This window comes from Hydra viridissima, unplaced genomic scaffold (genome assembly GCF_058129835.1).
Source record: "Hydra viridissima isolate aposymbiotic clone 2 unplaced genomic scaffold, HvirCarnegie_v1 scaffold_1, whole genome shotgun sequence".
NCBI lineage: Eukaryota > Metazoa > Cnidaria > Hydrozoa > Anthoathecata > Hydridae > Hydra > Hydra viridissima.
The window spans coordinates 22,880,189-22,900,396 of NW_028324300.1; the positions used below are offsets into that span (position 1 = coordinate 22,880,189).

The 20,208-nt window shown below is 30.1% G+C and overlaps 1 protein-coding gene across 2 annotated transcripts; it reads left to right on the plus strand.

The window, feature by feature from the left end:
• Positions 1-1,466: 1,466 nt before the first annotated feature.
• LOC149893964 (uncharacterized) lies at positions 1,467-13,070 on the plus strand. 2 transcript variants are annotated; one of them, XR_016449132.1, is made up of 3 exons: positions 1,467-1,714; positions 10,625-11,978; positions 12,115-13,070. XR_016449132.1 is itself a non-coding variant. In XM_090076586.1 (2 exons), the coding sequence occupies exon 2, from the start codon at positions 10,639-10,641 to the stop codon at positions 11,887-11,889; it is 1,251 nt and encodes a 416-aa protein (XP_089932712.1). In that variant the 5' UTR covers positions 1,467-1,714; positions 10,625-10,638; the 3' UTR covers positions 11,890-12,054. The 2 variants fall into 2 exon arrangements, 1 of the variants encoding a protein (XP_089932712.1); XM_090076586.1 differs by lacking the exon at positions 12,115-13,070 and having other exon boundaries at positions 10,625-12,054.
• Positions 13,071-20,208: the final 7,138 nt, after the last annotated feature.

Below are 20,208 nucleotides of genomic sequence, written 5' to 3' on the forward strand. Positions count from 1 at the left end.
ATTGCAAACTATATTTAACTTGTGCATTGTTAAAGCTATGCCTACCCCTTCAGAATCGATATGTACAAAAAAATTAATGGTTATTTATAATAATACAATAAAATGATATTATAATAATATAATAAAATTTTAATTTATAAAAATTGTATTTCAGTTGATAGTGAGAGTTGATTCCCTTTTTCCTTCAAAGTTTCAAAAAATAATCGGAATTACAAGTTGTTTTTAAAATTCTTCTTCAAAATCCTTTTCCTTTAGGAGCGTTAGGCTGCCGAAGTCGTTATTTTGCCGAAGCTATCGCACTAAAACTCATTTTTTAGCTCGACTTTTTTCATAATGTCTGTTAATGGTTTTAACCGCTTCTCAATTATAAATTTTGTTTCTAGATCAATAAATTTTATTTTAAGGGAAAACTTTGTTAAGACTTCAGCAAACACGCTTCAGCAAACGAATAGATTTTTCTATAATAACATCCACGAGGAGAAGAATAGATTTGCTATATGTCTCAAGAGATGCTGCAATTTGTACACCATCTAAAATTAAGGAATATATAAGTATATATATTATTTAATTGATATCCCAACTTAATGGAAAAAAGATAGATTTTAGGATTGACAGGTAAAAAAAATCTGAAGAAAACCTAATTGAAGATTTTACAAAAATACGAAAACTTTTGCAGATTCCATTAGTTCGCTTCTAAGTTAAATTCAAGTATAACCTGAGTTTTTGGAGATTTCGTAAAATATCGAACAAAAATACGTTTGTAATTTAATAGCAAATTTCGGAAATTTTCAGATTCTTTCTTCTTATGTTTGTTGGCGGGGCTTACTGGGTTTATCAAATGTTTACTAAAAAATTTCAAATGAACATATTATAAATATGTAACTTATGATCATTTATGCTGGTTTTAAGATCTTCACTGATATCTTTTCAGAAGATTGAGCCATAGTTAATGTTTCAAATCTCCAATTAAAAAGGAGTATCAGTGTTTTTTGGGAATGCTTGTACGCAATAAGATGAGTAGAGTTATGGAATATCATCTTTTGTTAGTAAACAAGTCTTTAAAGTAGCTATTAAGCTATAATTTTCAAAGAAGCTTTCTCTGAAAATTTTTTTCTGATGTTAAGTTTCTCGTAATGAAGTTCTTTCAGTTACAAAATATGTTCTCACTTATGAAAACTCGATTTACAGTGGCTTATTTATTCAATTTAAAAAAATCATTTTTCCCTCTCTTTTCGCCGGTTTTTCTAACTGTAAAACTAAAATTGTTGAAGAATTAGGTAACAAGTAATACAAGTGGATCAAAAATAGAAGACGTGCAACAAATAACGTACTGATTAATTTCGTGCTCAAGTATCTCTATTTTCTTACAACAAATTTTCTTTTCTGCGATATTTATGTGAACAGCTGGTTAATCGACAAAACCAGTGTTTGTTTTTTAAGTTTTTCTTGAACTCTAATAAACCGGCACATTAAAGAATCTAAAATTATACTTCAACCTCAACGCTAAATAGAAAAAGCAAATAACAACTCATTTATTACTTGACTTTAAATTGGAATCAGTTTTTTTATTTTACATAGCAACGACTGTCAATAAGTTAAAGTCTATATAAAACAATAGGACTTAATCAAATGAGAGGATTGAATTACATTATAAAAGCGTAAAACGTGTAAAACAAGGTATTCTGAACGAAACAGACAACTTGCCACAAAGGAGGTAAGCCAAGAAATCAATTTATAAACTTTATATTTAAACGTTTTTGTTAATTGAAGTTTAAACGTTTTTGCTAATAGAAAAGTGAAGTAGAATAAAGAATGAAGACTTTTACCGTTAAAAAGCATGATTCAAAATGCTTTTTAATAACAGGCATTTTGAATTTTACTTTTTAACGGTTTTCAAAAAAAACTTCGCCAAAAATCTGCGGAGAAACGTTTTTATATATTAAATGGCTTCATAATATTTTAGGTGTTTAAAAATAACTGCGTTGTTGGTTATAAAATATGGTGGCGTGATTGTTCATAGACTAAATGTTGAAATCTTTTGAAGAGAATTGGAGAACGTGTTGCATATATTTTTGCTTTTTCAGTTTTGGTGAATAAAACATAAAAAGAAAAAAACCTTTATGAAAAGAAGTTTAAAAGGAACATTTTCCGAACTTATATTCATATACTCAAACCTCTTCAAAAACCATTCAGAGTAGCTTCAAGTGATGTATTTTAAATCTCATTATACTCGCATTTAAGAGTATGATTTTTATTAAGCTAAGTTTACAGAGAAAATGAAAACAGCCAGAAATTAATGTTTTTGCCAAGATACATTACTTAACGGAACCAAACAAAAAATTTACCTGAGAAAATAAAATAATTGCTCTTGTTACTTACTCAGCTCGTGAACTTATTGTTTATTTACTAATTGCTAATTGGGTTGGTAAATTTTTTGAAATCAGTATTTTTAAATTGTTATTCTGTTTTGTAATAACTCACGATAAAAAAGACTACGCAAATACAAACTTGAAAAAAAGATTTGTAAAATACTTTTTTTAAAACTGTAGTTTTTAGGAATTTAAGTGTGATCTGACGAAGAAAATACGATGAAAATTACCGTTGAGTTTGTAATTTTTACTTGCAAAAAAATTTCGAATTATCGTATCTTCTCGCAACAACGAAGTTTCTAATTCTACGGAGATACCCATTCGTAATGCTAATTGTACAAATAATAATGGTAATAGTACGAGTATTTTTCCGTGCTACGAACATTTGTCCGTGCTACGAAAACTCTTTGTTATAAAGCATTTATAACTACGAAAAAACCATTGTATCTACTGACATTTCTTAGTGAACTGCTGTAATGAAAAAATCAAGGTTTTCATATTCCCGCTAAACTAAACGAAAGACTAAAAGATACTTAGTTTCCAAGTTAAATTATTTCCAATAAGTGGAAATTTGTTTTTTACCCTTAATGGCCTTAATTAACCTAAATTTAGAAAAATTTGAAAGATTACATTTTTTGCCTGGATATGAATAACTTATTATGTGCTGATAAATTTGTAAAAAAAAGATATTGAAAATTACCCTAATGATTGGGGAGTTCGGGTTTTGTTTCATTTAAAGCAATATTACGCAATTGGGGAAAACAAAGTTTTGAAATATAGCTTTTCTTTTTGCAATTGTTTGCAGTTACATGAGAAAATCATTAAAATAAAGAGAATTAGGTGTAATAAATAAATGTTGTTCGCATTTTTGACAATATATCTTAGGAATAACAACCAGGGTTTTTACATGGCCCTTTTCTAAACATACTGTCAGTTTGAGTTCAAAAGTCACAGACAATGCAACAAGGCCTTTTTTAAATTGCAACAATGAGACTTTAACTGTTTAAATAACCTTGTTTTTTTTTTGTTTTCTTGCCTCTTGCTTTTCACCATATTTCTTCTAGCTTTCATAAATCATCAGCTTTTTTTATTTGAAAGATAACTCTAAAGTTTTTATATTTAATTCATTAATTTTTTTTAATATCATGGTCGTATATGGATCCAAGCTTAGCCATTTGTAATACCTAAAAAATGCCAATTACGTTTATGGTACTATTTCTTTGACAGTATCCGATTTTTAGATTGAATCCGATTTATTGGATTGTCTAGCTTAGCAGACAATCCAATAAATTTCAAAATTGTGTACATAACCATTAACTTCTGATAAAGCATAAATCTTAAACCCCCATTTTATGAGTTTTGTTGTACAGTTTTATAGACAATATACCTCTTTAAGGAAAAATCTGTTCATCGATCCTTAACATTTTTCGTGTTTCATTTTAAAAAGGAGCCATATATGATATATGTTACTGCTCATAACAAAAGAATACCATCTTATACTACTGACATTTTTGTTCAATCATGCAATTGCAAACAAACCACTTCATCCTCACTAAATGAAAAATACCTTAGGAAAAACCTTATTTATATTTGCAACGTAAAAACTCATCAGCAAGAAAAGGCGCATTATTATACTGGGCTTACTGAGAAAATTTTCAAAGATAGTGCAAACATAAAAAGTCTTTTCTTTATGAAAGTAAGGCCAACTCTACTGAACTTTCGAAATTTATATGGGAGTGTAAAAGCAAAGATTTACGCGAAATCCTTACGTGGAATATCTTCGATCAAGCAGAGACATTTAAATATAAGTAATTCTAGTTCTATTATGATTGTCACACATCTTTTAAAAACATCTTTTAAAAATATAAGAGGAATAATTGCAATTTCCTTAATCCTATAGTTTTGATAAGTAATTAATCTAAAGTTATTTTATCAACAATGTTAAAGTATAAAGTTAAAAAAACTTTAAATAAAAAATAAAATAAACTAATGATAACAACATTAAATAATAAAAAAAGTCAATAAAAATAAATGATAAAATTAGTAAACAAAAACACATGTAAAAAAAACAAGCAAACTACTACGTTAAAATTTATCGTCAATTACGTGCGTAACTCGGTATATAACACAAGCCCCAGAAAGATTTTCTTTTCAGCGTAGTTGTTCAGATCAGCCTTACAAGGAAAACGAAAGTCCCGAAAACGAGAAAATGAAAGTCTCGAAAACGAGAAAATGAAAGTCTCGAAAACGAGAAAATGAAAGTCCTGTAAGCAAAAATGGAGAGTATTATCAAGACCTAACTCTTGTAAATTTACTCTTTTCAATATCTATTTAGAATAAAAAATATTTATTCAATCTTAGTTTAGTATTAAAGAAAAAAAGAACTTTTATAGTTATGAACTCTTTTAATGAGAAAACGTTGTAACGTAATAAAGATGTTCAAGGTATTAAGTTTTGCTTGTAAAAGAAGAATGGGCATTAATACTTAAACATGAAACCGCCGTAAAGTAACATTGGATTGCTCAATTCTAAAGTGTCACTGGTAGTTTCGTAAAGTCAAGGTAAATGTTAAAATACTGCTTATCCCTTTTTTGATGTAAATCTTACAAAACTTTACGGTGAAATGAATTCCTACAAACAACGCCACAATTTATTAGAATTCTAAAAATTTAGCTAATATGTTTTTTTCTAATACTTTTTCTCAAAGAGGCTTGACGCCCGGACTCTCTCTAAGATGAAACCTAGAAAATGCTGCGGCAGATAACTTCATTTTTGAGGTGGCAGCCACAGATGTTGTTAGCCCAGTGAATGTTTTTGTCATGCGCAAGTTTCCGTAAAAATTTTCTGAGACAAGTCTTGCATCAATGCCACATTACAAGCTCCATATTTAACGCCAATCTTGAAGTAATTATTAACCACTTTTGGAGATCTTTTGATTTTCTTTGCAATTTCCCAATTAGATAATCCTGTATCTTTGTATGCTTTGATTAATGCTAGATCTTCATTCGTTAAACGCTTACCACGTCCCATTTTAAATTAAGGTATCAAAAACCAAATTTTAAAAACTTTATGATTTCACAGTCTTTGTTTAACTTACAAGTAATATCACCAGATCAAAATATACAAGTAAACTGAAAGTAATTATTGATGAGGCTAATTCTATTTGTTACCGCAAATATCAAGTATTATACATTTTATGGTTTTATCAAATGTATCGCAATTTAATTATGCTATATTAAAATCTAAAAAGTTGTTGTTTGTAACAATAATTATATGTGTGTGGATACAAAAGATGTAACCACAAACTTGTTTACAGATTTACAAAATATTGGATCAGTACATGGTGAGGCTAATTCTATTTTCTCCGCTGTATTAATGCTTATCTATTACATTCAATTTCATTCCCTCTAACATTTTCTTCTTCTTCAAAATACATCTACAGAAAAAAGAAAAGGTGCGATGCAGACCCTGCCCAGATTTATCATTCAAAGGCGCGTAATTTATTGAAATTCTGAAAAAGTGGCAAAAACTATTATCATGGCCTACTTTATACACGGCCGGATATGTTGCATAAATAGGCCGAAAATTATAAGGCTAGTTTTTTAGAGTTTTTTTCGCCAGCGACGTCGTGTTGATCAAGTTTCCAAATTAGTTGTGAAAACTATGGTAAATAAATGCTCTGCGGTTAATTGTCGAACTAGCTATAAATTAAAAAAAAGTGAATCTAGTACTCTTTTTGCAAGTAAAGCTGTTTTTAGTTTTCCCAAAGATACTAATTTAGAAGAAAAATGGATTAAATTTGTATACAGAAAAGACTGGAAACCAAGCAGACATTCAGTTATTTGGATGGATCGTTTTGAAGAAAAGTATTCAAAATATGGAAAACGAGCTACTTTAAAACACGAGTTAAAATCTGTTCCATCTATTTATTCTGAAGAAACTTGTATTCCATCTTCTGTAATGCCTAAAGTTTCTAACTTTCGTAAACAACCAACTAAACGAGATTCTACTATCCCAGATGAAATTCATTCATTTCAAGAAATGGATAAAATAAAAAACATTAATATGCTTCATGAATCTAACTCTCCAAATAGATTTAGTTTTCAAAGATATGAAAGTTTTGTTTTATATTATCGTTTAGTTTTTGTTGACTCCACTTCTTTTATTGAATCAATAAGCGTTAATTACAATTTGCATGTAAAACTGCATCATAAAAGTTGTCCACTTCCACTTCCTCATTGGTTTAGAACTACCAACATTTGTAAACTCACAAGTTTATCTATTTTAGATAATTTGGTTAAAACTCCTATTATATTTAGTTCATGAACTTTCAAAAGTAATCTTCTTTAAATCTAAAGGTCAACCTCCATTTTCTTCAACAGTGTTACGTTTTGCACTAATGCAAAGATATTCATCATCTCAGGCTTATTCGCATCTTATGGAAAAACTTCCTTTACCGTCAAAGTCACTATTGAAGAAGTTAGTATCAGGTGGAATTGATTCAATAAAATCATAAAAGTTATTATTAAATGAGGACAAAATAAGCAATGATTGTGTTATTCTTTTTGATGAAATGTATCTGCAGTAATCTTGTGAATACCACAGTGGTAGATTAACTGGACAAGATAAAGAGGTTAATCTCTACAAAGGAGTAATTGTCTTTATGATTGTTGGCCTTAAGAAATCAATACCTTACGAAATTAAAGCCATCCCAGAGACAAATATCACTAGAGATTTCATTAAAGATGAAATAGAGGAAAGTTTAAATACATTAAGATCTGCAGGTTTTAACATTCCAGCATTGATTGCAGACAACCATCCAACAAATGTCTCAGCGTATTCAAAATTGCTTAGCATTTATGGGTCAGACAAACCAGAAGAAAATTTCTTTATCACTTATAATGATCATAAAGTTTATCTAATGTATGATAGTGTTCGTTTGCTTAAAAACTTAAGAAATAATTTGATTAGTACTAAAAAGTTCATTTTCCCACCATTTCCCACCAGTTAGCGAAAATATTTTATATAAATATAATTTGAGCCAAAAATTTTTGTGTGACTTTTTTTTCATTTTGAGTGGGGACTTTCTCTTGTTAATCGAACAGTAATAAATATTTTTTATGAAAATGAACAAAAGATTGTAAGTGGGAGTAAACACAAAGATACTTTATTATCTTTCAAAAGGAGACAAAGAGAAAAAAGAAAATAAGAAATGTAGTGAATATATATATATATATATATATATATATATATATATATATATATATATATATATATATATATATATATATATATATATATAAATTGTTTATACAAATAAATTGTTTTCACTCTAAGTTTGTTTATAATTTCAATATCGTTAATATCTCAACTCCAAATGCTATTTTATAAATGCATCTGTTATTTTTAAAATGTTAAAAATTATATATTTGAAATGAACTGTAAAGTATAGTTTTACTTAATATTTGATGTTTTTATTACTAATTAATATTTAACACAGATGAATGAACCTAAAAAATATTAAATAAGGAATACTTAATAAACTTAAAACTTCGGAAACATTAAGCATTACTTTTAAAACTATTTTACATTTTAAAACACAAAAACTTAAAGTACTGAAAAACTGGCCTTCTAATTTTTGGTCTATTTATGCAACATATCCGGCCGTGTATAAAGTAGGCCATGCTATTATTCTAAGTTTGGACACTACGGAATGCTTTGATAATAATTGTAATTTAAATATGCATGTAATTTCAATAACACTTACATTTTCATAGGAGTGTGCATTCCGAATACCTTTTCATGTTTATTAAAAAGATGCTGGTTAAAAAAAATCATATTGTTGATTTTAAATCATGCAACTTGAAAACACCCGAAGAAATTAAAATTAAAAAAAACAACAAGACTATATTCGTCAATCATCAAACGAAAAGGAGGAAAACTTCCTAAAGTTCCTCCTTTTTTTTAAGATCAATTAAATCTTGTCAAGCTTGTTTAATCTTTTAACTGTAAAGAAGCTATGTATACTGTTAAGGCGTTGAACAGTGTATATACGGGAAAATATTTTTTATGAGTTTCTTCTTTTCTTTGTCATCTTTTAAACAAACAACTGAACACTTTTAAAGTTCAGTACTTTAAGAGTTATAAAATGAATCTACCAGACGACAGCTACAAATAAAAACGTTAAATAAAAGATACTTAGAGGTAACATGGTTTTTCTGTGATAAGAGTACAAATGATGAATAAAATAGTTTATTTGATATTTTAATTGTTACCAATTTTTTTTTTTTTTCTTCTTAAAAAATTTTGCTTTTTTTTAAAGAGGAAATCACAAACTTAAACGGATGGAAGTTTTTACGTAACACACAAAAACGCTAAAATATTTTTTTGTTGAATCACAACAGCTGTGTAGCTGTATAATCATTTAATTCAAATTTAAAACTTGCATTTTTCTTTTGTCACTTTTAGATATTATATATTTATGTTTAGATTTATTTGTGATTTATTTAGAAATTATTAAGATTTTAAGATTCGAGAAAAGGGTTTTTTTTCTACTTTTAATGATATTTAAAAAAATGCTCAAAAATATTTTTGGTTTTCCTAATAAATTTTTTCTTCTTGTTTTACTTGTTTAATTTTTTCTCATATTTTTTTTATCTCCCTCTGAAATGATTTTTGACGAATATGGCTGATAAAAAACGCCATCAACTCTACACAAGCTGTCAGATAATGGATTTTATATTGTAAATTCTTATGAACTCCATTTAGGTTTATAATTAGAAAATGCTTGAGAGGCGCGGAACAAAAAAGTTTAAATTCCAAAACTAAACCATATATGTAAAATCTCGGAAAAAAGGCTAAGGAATACCAATACCATTATCCTCTGATCTGAGGAGTTCAAATAACTTCATTTATCGTCTTAAACAAAATCAAACCATTGCCATAGATTGTGAAGTGGTGGGCGCACTGAGTGATGATCGAAAAAATTTCTTATTTATATTAACGGTGTTGAGTAAACTTAATTATTGAAAGTTGATTAAAAATCTCAGAAAAATTACATGAAATAGCTATCACTTTAAAATAAAAAATGTCCATTGAATCCAATCCTCAGAAAAATAGTTTTGGTCGTTTTTTAGTGTTCAACTAATTTTGGTGCGCCACATGTGAAAATTTCTATTTTCAAAGGTTATTCCCAAACCCTCTCTCAAATTTGAGCAGTTGGAATTTATATTACTGAAACTCAATTACGTAATAAAGTTTCGGGAGGAGTTTTAGGGCAGACTGAAGCAAATAATTTATAGTTTGACCGTTATCACGGGATTTCAAACTCCAAATGAAGAAGGTCCATTTTTGAGAAACAGCTTATTTTATTCTTTAATATTTTATACTTTAATATTTTAGTTCTTTGACAACCAAAACTTAAACCGTAAATAATAATAAAAATGACAAAAATATGAGTTTAATTTTGTTTATTATTTAATGCTTTAAAATTTAAAGCATTTAACGTTTTGTTTTGCTTACTGATAAAATCTCCAGATTTTATCAATTTTTTCTTTTAAATAGATCTGTCATATCTATGATATCTTAATACTTAGCCTTAGATTATAGAGTATATTCCTTAAAATCTCTTCTTTAACTGTTCTGATTGCATCTAGATCATCCATCAGAGCAATCTTGGCTTTCTCATAGCCAAGAAGCTCATCCCGCATCCATGTATGCTTTTGTAATATCTCATAGACTCGCTTCAATTTTTCAGGAGCATCTTTGGGCGTTTCCCGTAAATTGGTTGCTTCCTTCATGGTTAATATCTAATAGTCTTCTAGCGTCTTCAATTCATTCAGTTGTTTATTAAATTTCTGGGTAGACGTTCTGTGGAAAGAAAATCCGCTTTTTTGAGTTCTTCTCCCCCCCCATGTAATCTAAGTGTTGAATTCAGAAAGCTTTTTGTAAGGTCTTCATGATTGACATAGACTTTTTTTAAAGGCGACGTCATTCCTTGAATCAAAAAATCGAGGTTCAAATCCTGAAAAACATGTGATGGACATGTCTTTATAATTCCTTTAACAAAAAAATTATAACTTTTTTTCTAAAAATCAATAATTACTTGCAATATCTTTTTAGATCAATGTTAGAATTTATTTATATTCTAAAAAAATGTAATTTCATTGTTTGACATTTTGAATTTTGTAAGCTAAAATATATTTTAAACTTATAATTAAATAGAGAGGCTAGTCAATAAGCATTTTTTTTTTTAGCATCCTTGTAATCAATGTCTTATTCAGTATTGTCTACTGCATCTTTATCTAATGAGGCGGACGGTGTTGACGAAATCGCATCTAGTGTAAAAAAAATGGCTGTCTCAAGCAATTCTAATTCTACGAAAGAAAATTGTGAAGAATCTAATCAAACTCCATCTCGAAAAAATGATCAACCGAGATTTTCGATTCCTAAAAGCGCTCCACCTAAATTACCTAGTGAAAAGGAGAAAAGGAGTGATATAACAACTACCCCTCTTCACTCTAAGACAAAACCTCGTGAACCGAACACAGATCTTCCACTCACAAAGAGGTCAAGCGCTTTTAAGAGAGATGTAGATGCAATATATCAAGACCAAGTAAAAGTTTCTAAGAAGTTTTTAAATTCTGAAAAACGTAAGCATATTTCAAAAAAGGCTCATCTTCTACTGATTGATTTTCTGAAGGATTATTCTCTTAAAAAAGAATCTAAACTCGATATTACAGGTCTTTCAGCTCGTGCTAGAATTTATCTTTTGAGCTCAGTAATTAATTTTAAAATTAATTTCCTTCCTACAAACAATGAAGTTGAAACTGAATTTTGGCGGAAAACCTCACGTAACTCTATCACAGAATTTATTGATAAATTACCTACAAAATTCCAAATTGGAGAGTTTACTTATAAATTAGAAATGGCTTCCGCTCTTCGTCAAAAAGGAAGCGGACGAATTTTCGGATTAACTTCAGATGATTTAGCGGAACCGTATTGGAATATTCACAAGTTCATTAAGAATCATGAATTATCAAAGTATTCTGAGGCTCTTTTGAAGCAAAAAAAGGATGGAGAACCAATACGTATATATGATATGAAGAACGAAATTTTGAAAGAATCTAGCCAATTCTTAAATGGATTTAATTTGTTATTAGATTATGAAGTTGCGAGGCGTCTTGTTAATGAAGACCCTTACCAAGATCTTCCTGTTGTTGCTTACATACATTTTATAATTACTCATTTAAATAGTGATTTTGAAGACATAGTTGTAGGCAAAAAACCTAACAAATGGGGTATAAGTTCTAAATATAAAATATCTTTAGTTACAGGAGATAAAAGAGAGGAAGTAGCAAAAATTTTTATTCCTAAGCTGGAAAACACCCTGAGCAGAACTGAAATGCGTCATAACCTTAAATACTTACATATGTCAGATGAGGATTCTGAGGATGAATATTTAGAAGATGAAACAGATCCTTTCGTTTCTAAAATAGAAAATCTACTTATCAGTTGCTGAGGGGTTTACTTCTTTGAATACTAGAACTACTCAAAAAGAGGAAGTAATCCGATTAGGAACAGAAGAGAATAATTGGCAAATGATAACTGGTACACTTACTCATACAAATAATAATCCTCTATTTTTGTATATTTCTTTTCATAGATTAAATTTTATGTTATTTTATGCTATTTTTTTTAATTAAAATTACTCATTTAAATAGTCATTTTAAAGACTTTGTTGTAGGAAAAACAACTTCTGAATGGGATTTCCTTGTATCCAGTTATGACTGCAATGACTTGCAGTCTTTAGAGGAGGTAAAAGAGAATCTGTTGTAAAAAGAATGACTGTTACTATATTCACTGATACCCAGAGCAGTGCTACAATACGTTATAACTTTAGATACTTACATATGTCAGATGAGGATTCTGGGGATGAAAATTTCGGAAATGAAAAAATTCCTCTCACTTCTGAAATAGAAAATCTACGTATAAAGAATAAACAAAGAGGAGAAAAGAAATAGAACGCAACTTTTAGAAACGATTTCTGAAGGCTTTATACAAGACCTACGGAATGCTGGTTCATATATTGGAGAAGTATTGTGGGCTGAAGTTATTGATCTTATTGAAATAGCTAAAGAACTTGAGTTAAATGTCACTGTGCATCAATATTCTTTTAATTCTGAAAGAAATTTCATAAAAGATGAGTCAGGAAATCTGGTAATAAAAAAAAATTCAACTATTGGGCCTTTAAGTGGAAAACCAATTAATTTCTGGTTAAATGAACTACATTTTCAAAATTATGATCCAAGTAGTCAGAAAGAGAGAAATGTATTTTGAGATGGTAAATGTGATGGTAATTACTTATATGATGCTGCATTAAGAGCTAAGAATGAATCACGTAAAAGCACCATAGAAGAAGGCTCTGATTTACGTAATGCAGTTGCTTAGAGGTTTACTTCTTTGATAACTAGAACTATTCAAAAAGAGGAAGTAATTCGATCAGAACAGAAGAGAATAATTGGCAAACGATAATTGAAACACTTACTCATACAAATAATTATCTTATTTATTCTAGATTTGCAGCTATTTTTAAAGCAGAGAATGATGTTCAACTTCAAGATGCTATTTCTTGCCTTCCACTAAGTCATTTACTAGAGGAAGCAAGAGATTTAAGAAATAAGAAAAAACTTTACTTTAAGTCAATGCAACTTTTTTATTTTAAGTTTTTTTCCTCTTAACCCCGCTCATCAAAAGGCTTTGAATTATTTTTAACATTCGACTATACATCCTGATCTATTTTAGAGTTCTTTCCCACATGTTTTTTAAATGAGGAATTTTAGCTGAGTATTTCTAGCAAGCAATTCCATCATAACGCTTTTTTCTGCTTGAGCAAGGCTTAAAAATAAATTTGATTACACTAATTTCTGAATCAGTTCAGCGCGCGTCACGAGAATTTCCCTCTATCATTCTACAGCTAAATTTATTAGAATTCTAAAAATTTAGCAAATATATGTTTTTTTCTAATATTTTTTCTCAAAGAGGCTTGACGCCTTGCCCGGACTCTCTCTAAGATGAAACCTAGAAAATGCTGCGGCAGATAACTTCATTTTTGAGGTGGCAGCCTCAAATGTTGTTAGTCCTGCAAATATTTTTGTCATGCGCAAGTTTCCGTAAAAATTTTTCTGAGACAAGTCTTGCATCAATGCCACATTAAAACTTATAATTAAAAAATGAAATCGAACACAAGAAAATAATTTAATAAAAAAAGACGTCGAGCCGAAATTGCGCATCAACAATAAACTTCAAAAGTGGCTTTTAAAACAATCCTCCGTTTTCTTTTTTGAAAGCTGTTCATCTCTTTTGCATTGATCTAACAAGATTGGTGCTCTATATCTAACTATCGTTTTAGACTTTTTGGGCCTTGACTAATTCTTTGTCCACACAATCCCAAATAGAACTGATTGGATTAAAATCTAGAGATCGAGTTCGTAATGGAATTAAATCTATTCCTTCTTCTTTTATCTAAGCTTCGAATGTTCGAAGTGTGAAAGATAAGAGCTATAATCTCGTTAAACTATCACCATTTGTTTTGATTAATCAACGAGTTTGCTGATAGAACCATGAAATTCACTTTTGTCTATATATAGGTGTTCTATTTTAATGGGCCTGGGTAGAGATTCACAAATCTACACCATTAAAGTCAATGCAGCCGTAAAATACAAACATTCCAAACACCACCTTTCACCTTTGAGATGGTCACTTTTAAATCAAAAATTTTTTAACTCCGTCTGTTAAAATATGACGTAGATAAATTAAATAGAGGAGCTGTTGTTTTGTAATGTTTTAAAAAATAACAAAAAACAACAAAAAAAGTTTGTACACTTAAAAATAGTTTTTGAATTATATACAACTCTTTTTTAAAATGCACTTATAAAATCTGATCATTTTTTATGATCGTTTTTCAAATTTATTTTGCACCTTGGAGCGACAAATAAATTACTTTTCAGATTTAAATGTTTATTTCAATTTTAACAAGAACTTTGCTTTTCCTCTATATTACCTCAAACTTTTCATTGCCAAGAAATAATTTGCTTCTGCTTTTCCAGAGACCAATCAAATCTTTTCTTATAATAGCTTTGTGTTCCTATTTCTGACCGTAATCAATGCAGCATAAAACATCAACTTTTTTTCATCAGTTTCAAACTTTTTGTTATTTAACCATTTTTGTTAAAGGTTTCTTAAATATTTTTAAACAATAAAAATTCAACTGCCCTTTGTACTGCTATTAAGCATCGGAGTTTATAATCTAAGCTTGATGAATATAGTAATATCGTACATTATTAAAACTGGTTGTGTTGAAGTTTAAGTTTTTCGTAAAAAAACATTTTTATCAGAGGGAGAAATCATAGCAAAGATTGACTTAGAAAACTGATTTTTTTTTTTTGAACTTATTTAAACATTAAAATTGGTGAATTTTAATTAATTTCATTTAAAGCATGGTTTATAGGATTTCTATTTTGTTTTGCTTTGTTTGAGCTCTTAGAAAGTTGTGATTTTATTTTGAGAAATAGCATTCAAATTAATGGGGTCAAGGGGGGACAAATAGCATTCAAATTAATGGGGACAAGGGGGTTTGCAAAAATCTATGAAGAAACTTTTCTTTAGGAAAAATATGTTAAACTTCACTATGATTGACATTCGATGTCATTTTAGTTATTGTAACATTTTAGTTATTGTAAACTAAAGAGATCTGGAAAAGACAGGTTGAATGTTGGACAATTTTTTATTTAAATAATTCTGAACTGGTTATATTGGCCAGCAGTATAATGCTGAAGAGAAAGCATATTTGTATTCTTGTGGAAAAGTCAGCTTCTCAAACTCGATATTTTATAATCACATGAGTTTAAAAGTTTTTAAGTGGGAAAAGCCAAGTGAAGCCAATTTCTGTAACCAAAGCATGTTTTTACAAGCTGTGTGTAACTTTTTTGCTGGTAATCAAATTTTTTCTTTCTAAATAAGATCTCGCATAACAACAAAAATGTTTTTTTTAAGCCCAATATTGTATAATTAATATAATTATGAGTGTTTGCTCAAATTGAATTTTATTTGAATTGGTGGAAATGTCAAAATGTTTAGCTAACTGCAGCTACGCTCTCGAATTAGCTAAGACTATCTAAGTGAATTCATCAGTAAAAACCAGCCAGCATTTGTAGTTTGGTGTGTACTTTATTTCATCAAGACCATATTGTTTTGCTTTTTCCACATACCGGCGTGAATTTGAAAAAGCAATTTGACTGTTTGCTTACATCAGAAATGGCTTGCTCTTTCTTAGCTATCATACGCACTGCCTCCTTCAACCAAAAGCAGTTTGATAAAAAAGCTGGTAAGGTAAATGTACCAGTAATTGACCTCTTAAGAGGAAAAATTCCATATGACTGTCATATCTTTAAGATTGTTTGCCAATTATATAGTCTTAATAGTTCTAATAACTTACCATACTATCTTCTAGCATGCTGTTAAGCAATATTTTACAAAGTACTATCTTTTGATGTTTTGGTAGCTGTTTTTTTAACCATGATTTTATGTTAGTAATTGACCGTATAAAATTTTTTTTTTCAGTATTTGACCGTCCTTTGCTTTAGTAGTTGACCATATGTTCAATGAGAGAAAAATGAAAGCAATGATAATATTTTTATCTTATTTCAGTGAATATAACATTGCAAAGACATTTTGAATATTTTCGAAGCAATGCAACACAAATACATCATTAAAAATGAAATGATGAATAAGCGTTCATTTTTGGTATGAGGTATGAACCACGTCGAGAACACAAGTTTGGATGGCGGATTTTCTTTTGCATTTGTTCCCTTATATATACAAGCTTATTTTCCTTTACTGGCCACCGATAAGAATAAACGCCACTCTTAACCATTGTGGCTATCTCATAGCCATTTGCCACAACTTGCACTATCTTCCTTGGAAAATGGTTCCCTTCATACTCCACAATTACAAAGTCATCCTTTTCAAGAGTAATTGTATCTTTATCTGAAGAAACTATATACCAGTCAAAATTTTCACCTTCGCTAAGCTCAGGAATGGAAATTGATGAGTCTGAATCAGGCTCTTTATATCGTTTCTGTTTCTTGATTTTTTGCTTACTATTCTTTTCCTTTTTTTCCCTCTCTTTCTCTTTCATTATCTCTTCTTTCTTTCTTTCCCTTTCAGCTGCTCTTTCTTGTTTCAGTCTTTCAATTTCATTCTTCTTGCCCATTTTCTTTTGGAAATACAATTGGCCAAGCTCCCAGACACTATAGCGGGTATTCTTTCTTTTGGCCTTTTCTTCTGTGGCTTTTTCTTGCCAACAGGAAGACAGAATATATATTTTTTAAACGGAAATGGTATGTTTGACTGCTCTGCATTGGCGGTATCTTCATTGCCTTCAACTATGGGGGACAGTACATGTGATGGCCCTGCAATTGCGGTATCTTCATTGCCTTCAAATATGGGAGACAACACATTCAATGGTCCTGCAATGTCTTCACCCTCTTCAAAAGGGGTGCTGTCATTCGAAACTGTTTGTTTAGATTTAGTGTTAAGTTTTTTAAGTTATAACTCAGTTTTCTTCCAGAACAGGAAAAGTGATCTGTCAGAAGGGTCACCTTCCCAATCAACTGTAGATTGCTCAAATAATTCCAATTTGTCTTTCCCCATAATCTCATTCAAAAATTGGAATCCCTGCTTAACATATTTCAAAAGTGAATGTAATTCATAATTCTGCAAAGCATTCTGCACAGCAAAGTCATTTTTATGTTCTGTAACCTTAGGTACTGTTGGATCCCTGGATAGAGTCCACACTTGCGAAAACCGTTGGCCAGCACAGAATGAGTAACATGCTTATCCACTACTTTTTTCAGCAGTTTAACCAAACCTTTTTTCTTCAAAATGGGGTCATCTAAGTGATTGCTGCGCCACTCACGAACATGTTGCTTCCAATTTTCTTTTAATGTGCGAAACACTGCAATATCCATAGGCTTTAGAATGTGCGTAGCATTAGCATATAAAGCCACCAAAATAATCCCATTTTGGTCGCAGAACTGACTTGTCTGCAAACTTAAATGGGAAACATGTCCATCAACAAATAAAATAACAGGAAGCGTTATATTATTTCCTTTAAACCAAAGATGAAAAAAGTTTACTAAGAATTCCAAAAAATGTTCCGTCTGCATCCAACCGGATTCACTTTTTCCAAGTGTCCAATTGAAAGGAAAATTTAGCGTTATTTCCGGAGGCAGGCGCTTATATTTGTAGACCACTAATGGAGTTGCAACACTGCCGTTAGAATTGGCAGTAATTAGCACAGTAAGACACTCCTTGTCATCTGAATTAACTTGTTGATATATTGTCTTATCTCCCTTTCTTTTCAGGACTTTAGTACCTTTCGGGTTAAGAAAAAAGGCGGTCTCGTCGCAAATAAAGAGCCGCGAGGGGTCCATCAGAACTTGTAAAATATCTTTTTTTAAAATATTCTTCAACTTCCGTGAACCACCCTATAATATTGTCTTGTGTCACTGATGCACGGGAAACTGTTAAGTTTTGGCTTAAACGTTTTGATATGCTGCCATTTCTTCTTAAAAATCCTTGGAGCCATGTCTTCCCAGGACGATTGTCAGAAAAGGGATTGTCTCTCCTAAGGTCATCAACCGTTGAACACTATCTTGAAGCTGTTTTACAGTTACAGGGAACCCCGCTTCTGTCATTTTTAGAACCCAGTTAGCAATAGCTGTTTCCTCTTCATAGCTTAGGATGGTTTAAGGTCCCATTTTTCTTTCCATGAGTGACTTGCCTTCTACTTCATATTTTAGAGTAATTCTTGGTACACCATACTTTTTAGCTGCTGTCCGGACTGGTGTATTATTAGTTCTTACATCTTGGATGGCTTCCTTCATCGCCTTCTCTGAGTAATTCCGAAATTGACCTTTTATGGCAGGCATAATGAATCTAAAACAATACAAAAAGAAAATGGTTTCAGAAGTTGACACACCCTTGTTTTAGTATTTGACAACCTGGTCATCTATTAGATAAACCTAACCTATATTTTTAAGAATACAAAAAACAGTGTAGTTTGCTATAAAAACATGAAAAATGCATATTACGATGAATTAAGATAAACAAAAGAATTACTGAGTAAATGACCACCCTGGTCAATTACTAATTTTTTAAAATTTTCTGATCCAATAATTGACCACCCTCTTAATGACTACAGATGGACTGTTAACAGACGATAAATAACTTTTAATTAGTATCAAACATATCTATTTCAAATTATGATCTAACATTAAAAAAAAAACGTAATTACCTTTTAAAATTAAACTTATTTGCGACATTTCCTTAGCGAATTGCGGAAGAAAACTTTAAAAGTTAGACAAGAGCGTCGCACATTAACATTGATATTCAACCACCCTTTTTCAAAGCTGCCAAATGTTTCCCGCGTTTAGGTGGGTACAGCCAAATGGCAGGAGAGTATTTTCCCGCTGTTTTTAAAATCGTTTTACCAGAGTAGGGCTTATTTTCACAGTATTACTTTTAAATGGTCAACTCCTGGCACATGGTCAATTTCTACCTCTTTTACCTTAATCTAAATTTTAAAATGAAAAGCCTCATTTAATGATTTCACTTATAAATGAAAATTTACTTACACTCGATGATTTTAACTTTTTGGTTAACAGAAACAAACTCTTCTTTTAACCAAAAAAGTTCGCTATTGTAACTTTAGAGAGATAAGAAGTCAGTTTTATTTTTTGATTTTTTAATCTTAATTTCAAAAGTTTCTCGAATTTAACAAAATTTAAAACTAAGATTTTGTTGAAAGTTTCTATTAAAAAAAAGTGGTTCACTAATAAATTTCAAAATGGAACATTTGAGTAACTATTTCGGTGCTATCACAGTCTAGGGATGGAGTGAAAGGAAAGCATTGTGTTGACTTCAATGATTTTTAGCAACAAACACATTTCTTGTTAATATTTGACACAACACTTAACATAACTAATTTTTAAATTAATCAAAGCCCCGAGTTCCAAAACTTCATTTGGTCTTTTGCTGTTTTGGTTTTGAATTATTTCATTTGCTTTCTATTATTTATTTATTCAATTATTATTTATACAATTATTTCATTTGCGATCTTGAACATCATTTGCTTTCTATTGATTTTGAACACATCATTAATTCATCCTCGTAGAAAAATTAGGAAATGAAGTTCGACACATCAAACCCGAATGTGGGGCGTAGGACAAAACTTGTACAATATACAATCTAAATAACTTTTCCTTAAATATAAATAAGACATAAAACAACAACGATTTATTTCAGTATTTTAACATCAATTTTTTTTTATTTTTAGAAACACAATAAACTAATGAAACCTTCGTTGTTTTTGCGCCATTTTTAATACTAAATATTTAAGTTTAAAAACAAAAACTTCAATGATTTAACTTCAAATTTAATTACAGAACTGCTTTTCTTGCAATTATCGCAGCAATTTTGGTTACGATTGATGAAAAATCTAGTCTGCGCGCAAGATCGGAGTTTTTATTGAGTATTGCCAGTTCATTCAAATGCTCCTGTGACACAGTTGAACCATGAAAATTCTTTACCTTCTTCAGCGCACCGAAAGAACATTCAGCTGATACATATAAAGTAAGAAATATGCGCAATCCAACACAGACGTTTGGAAAATTGAGAGCAATCAAAGTTCAAGGATCTCCAGAGACAAATAGCGAAGCTTGCAGGTTAATTCCCTTGAAATATGTTTAGAGATTTCTTTCACAAAACCAAGCGGCAG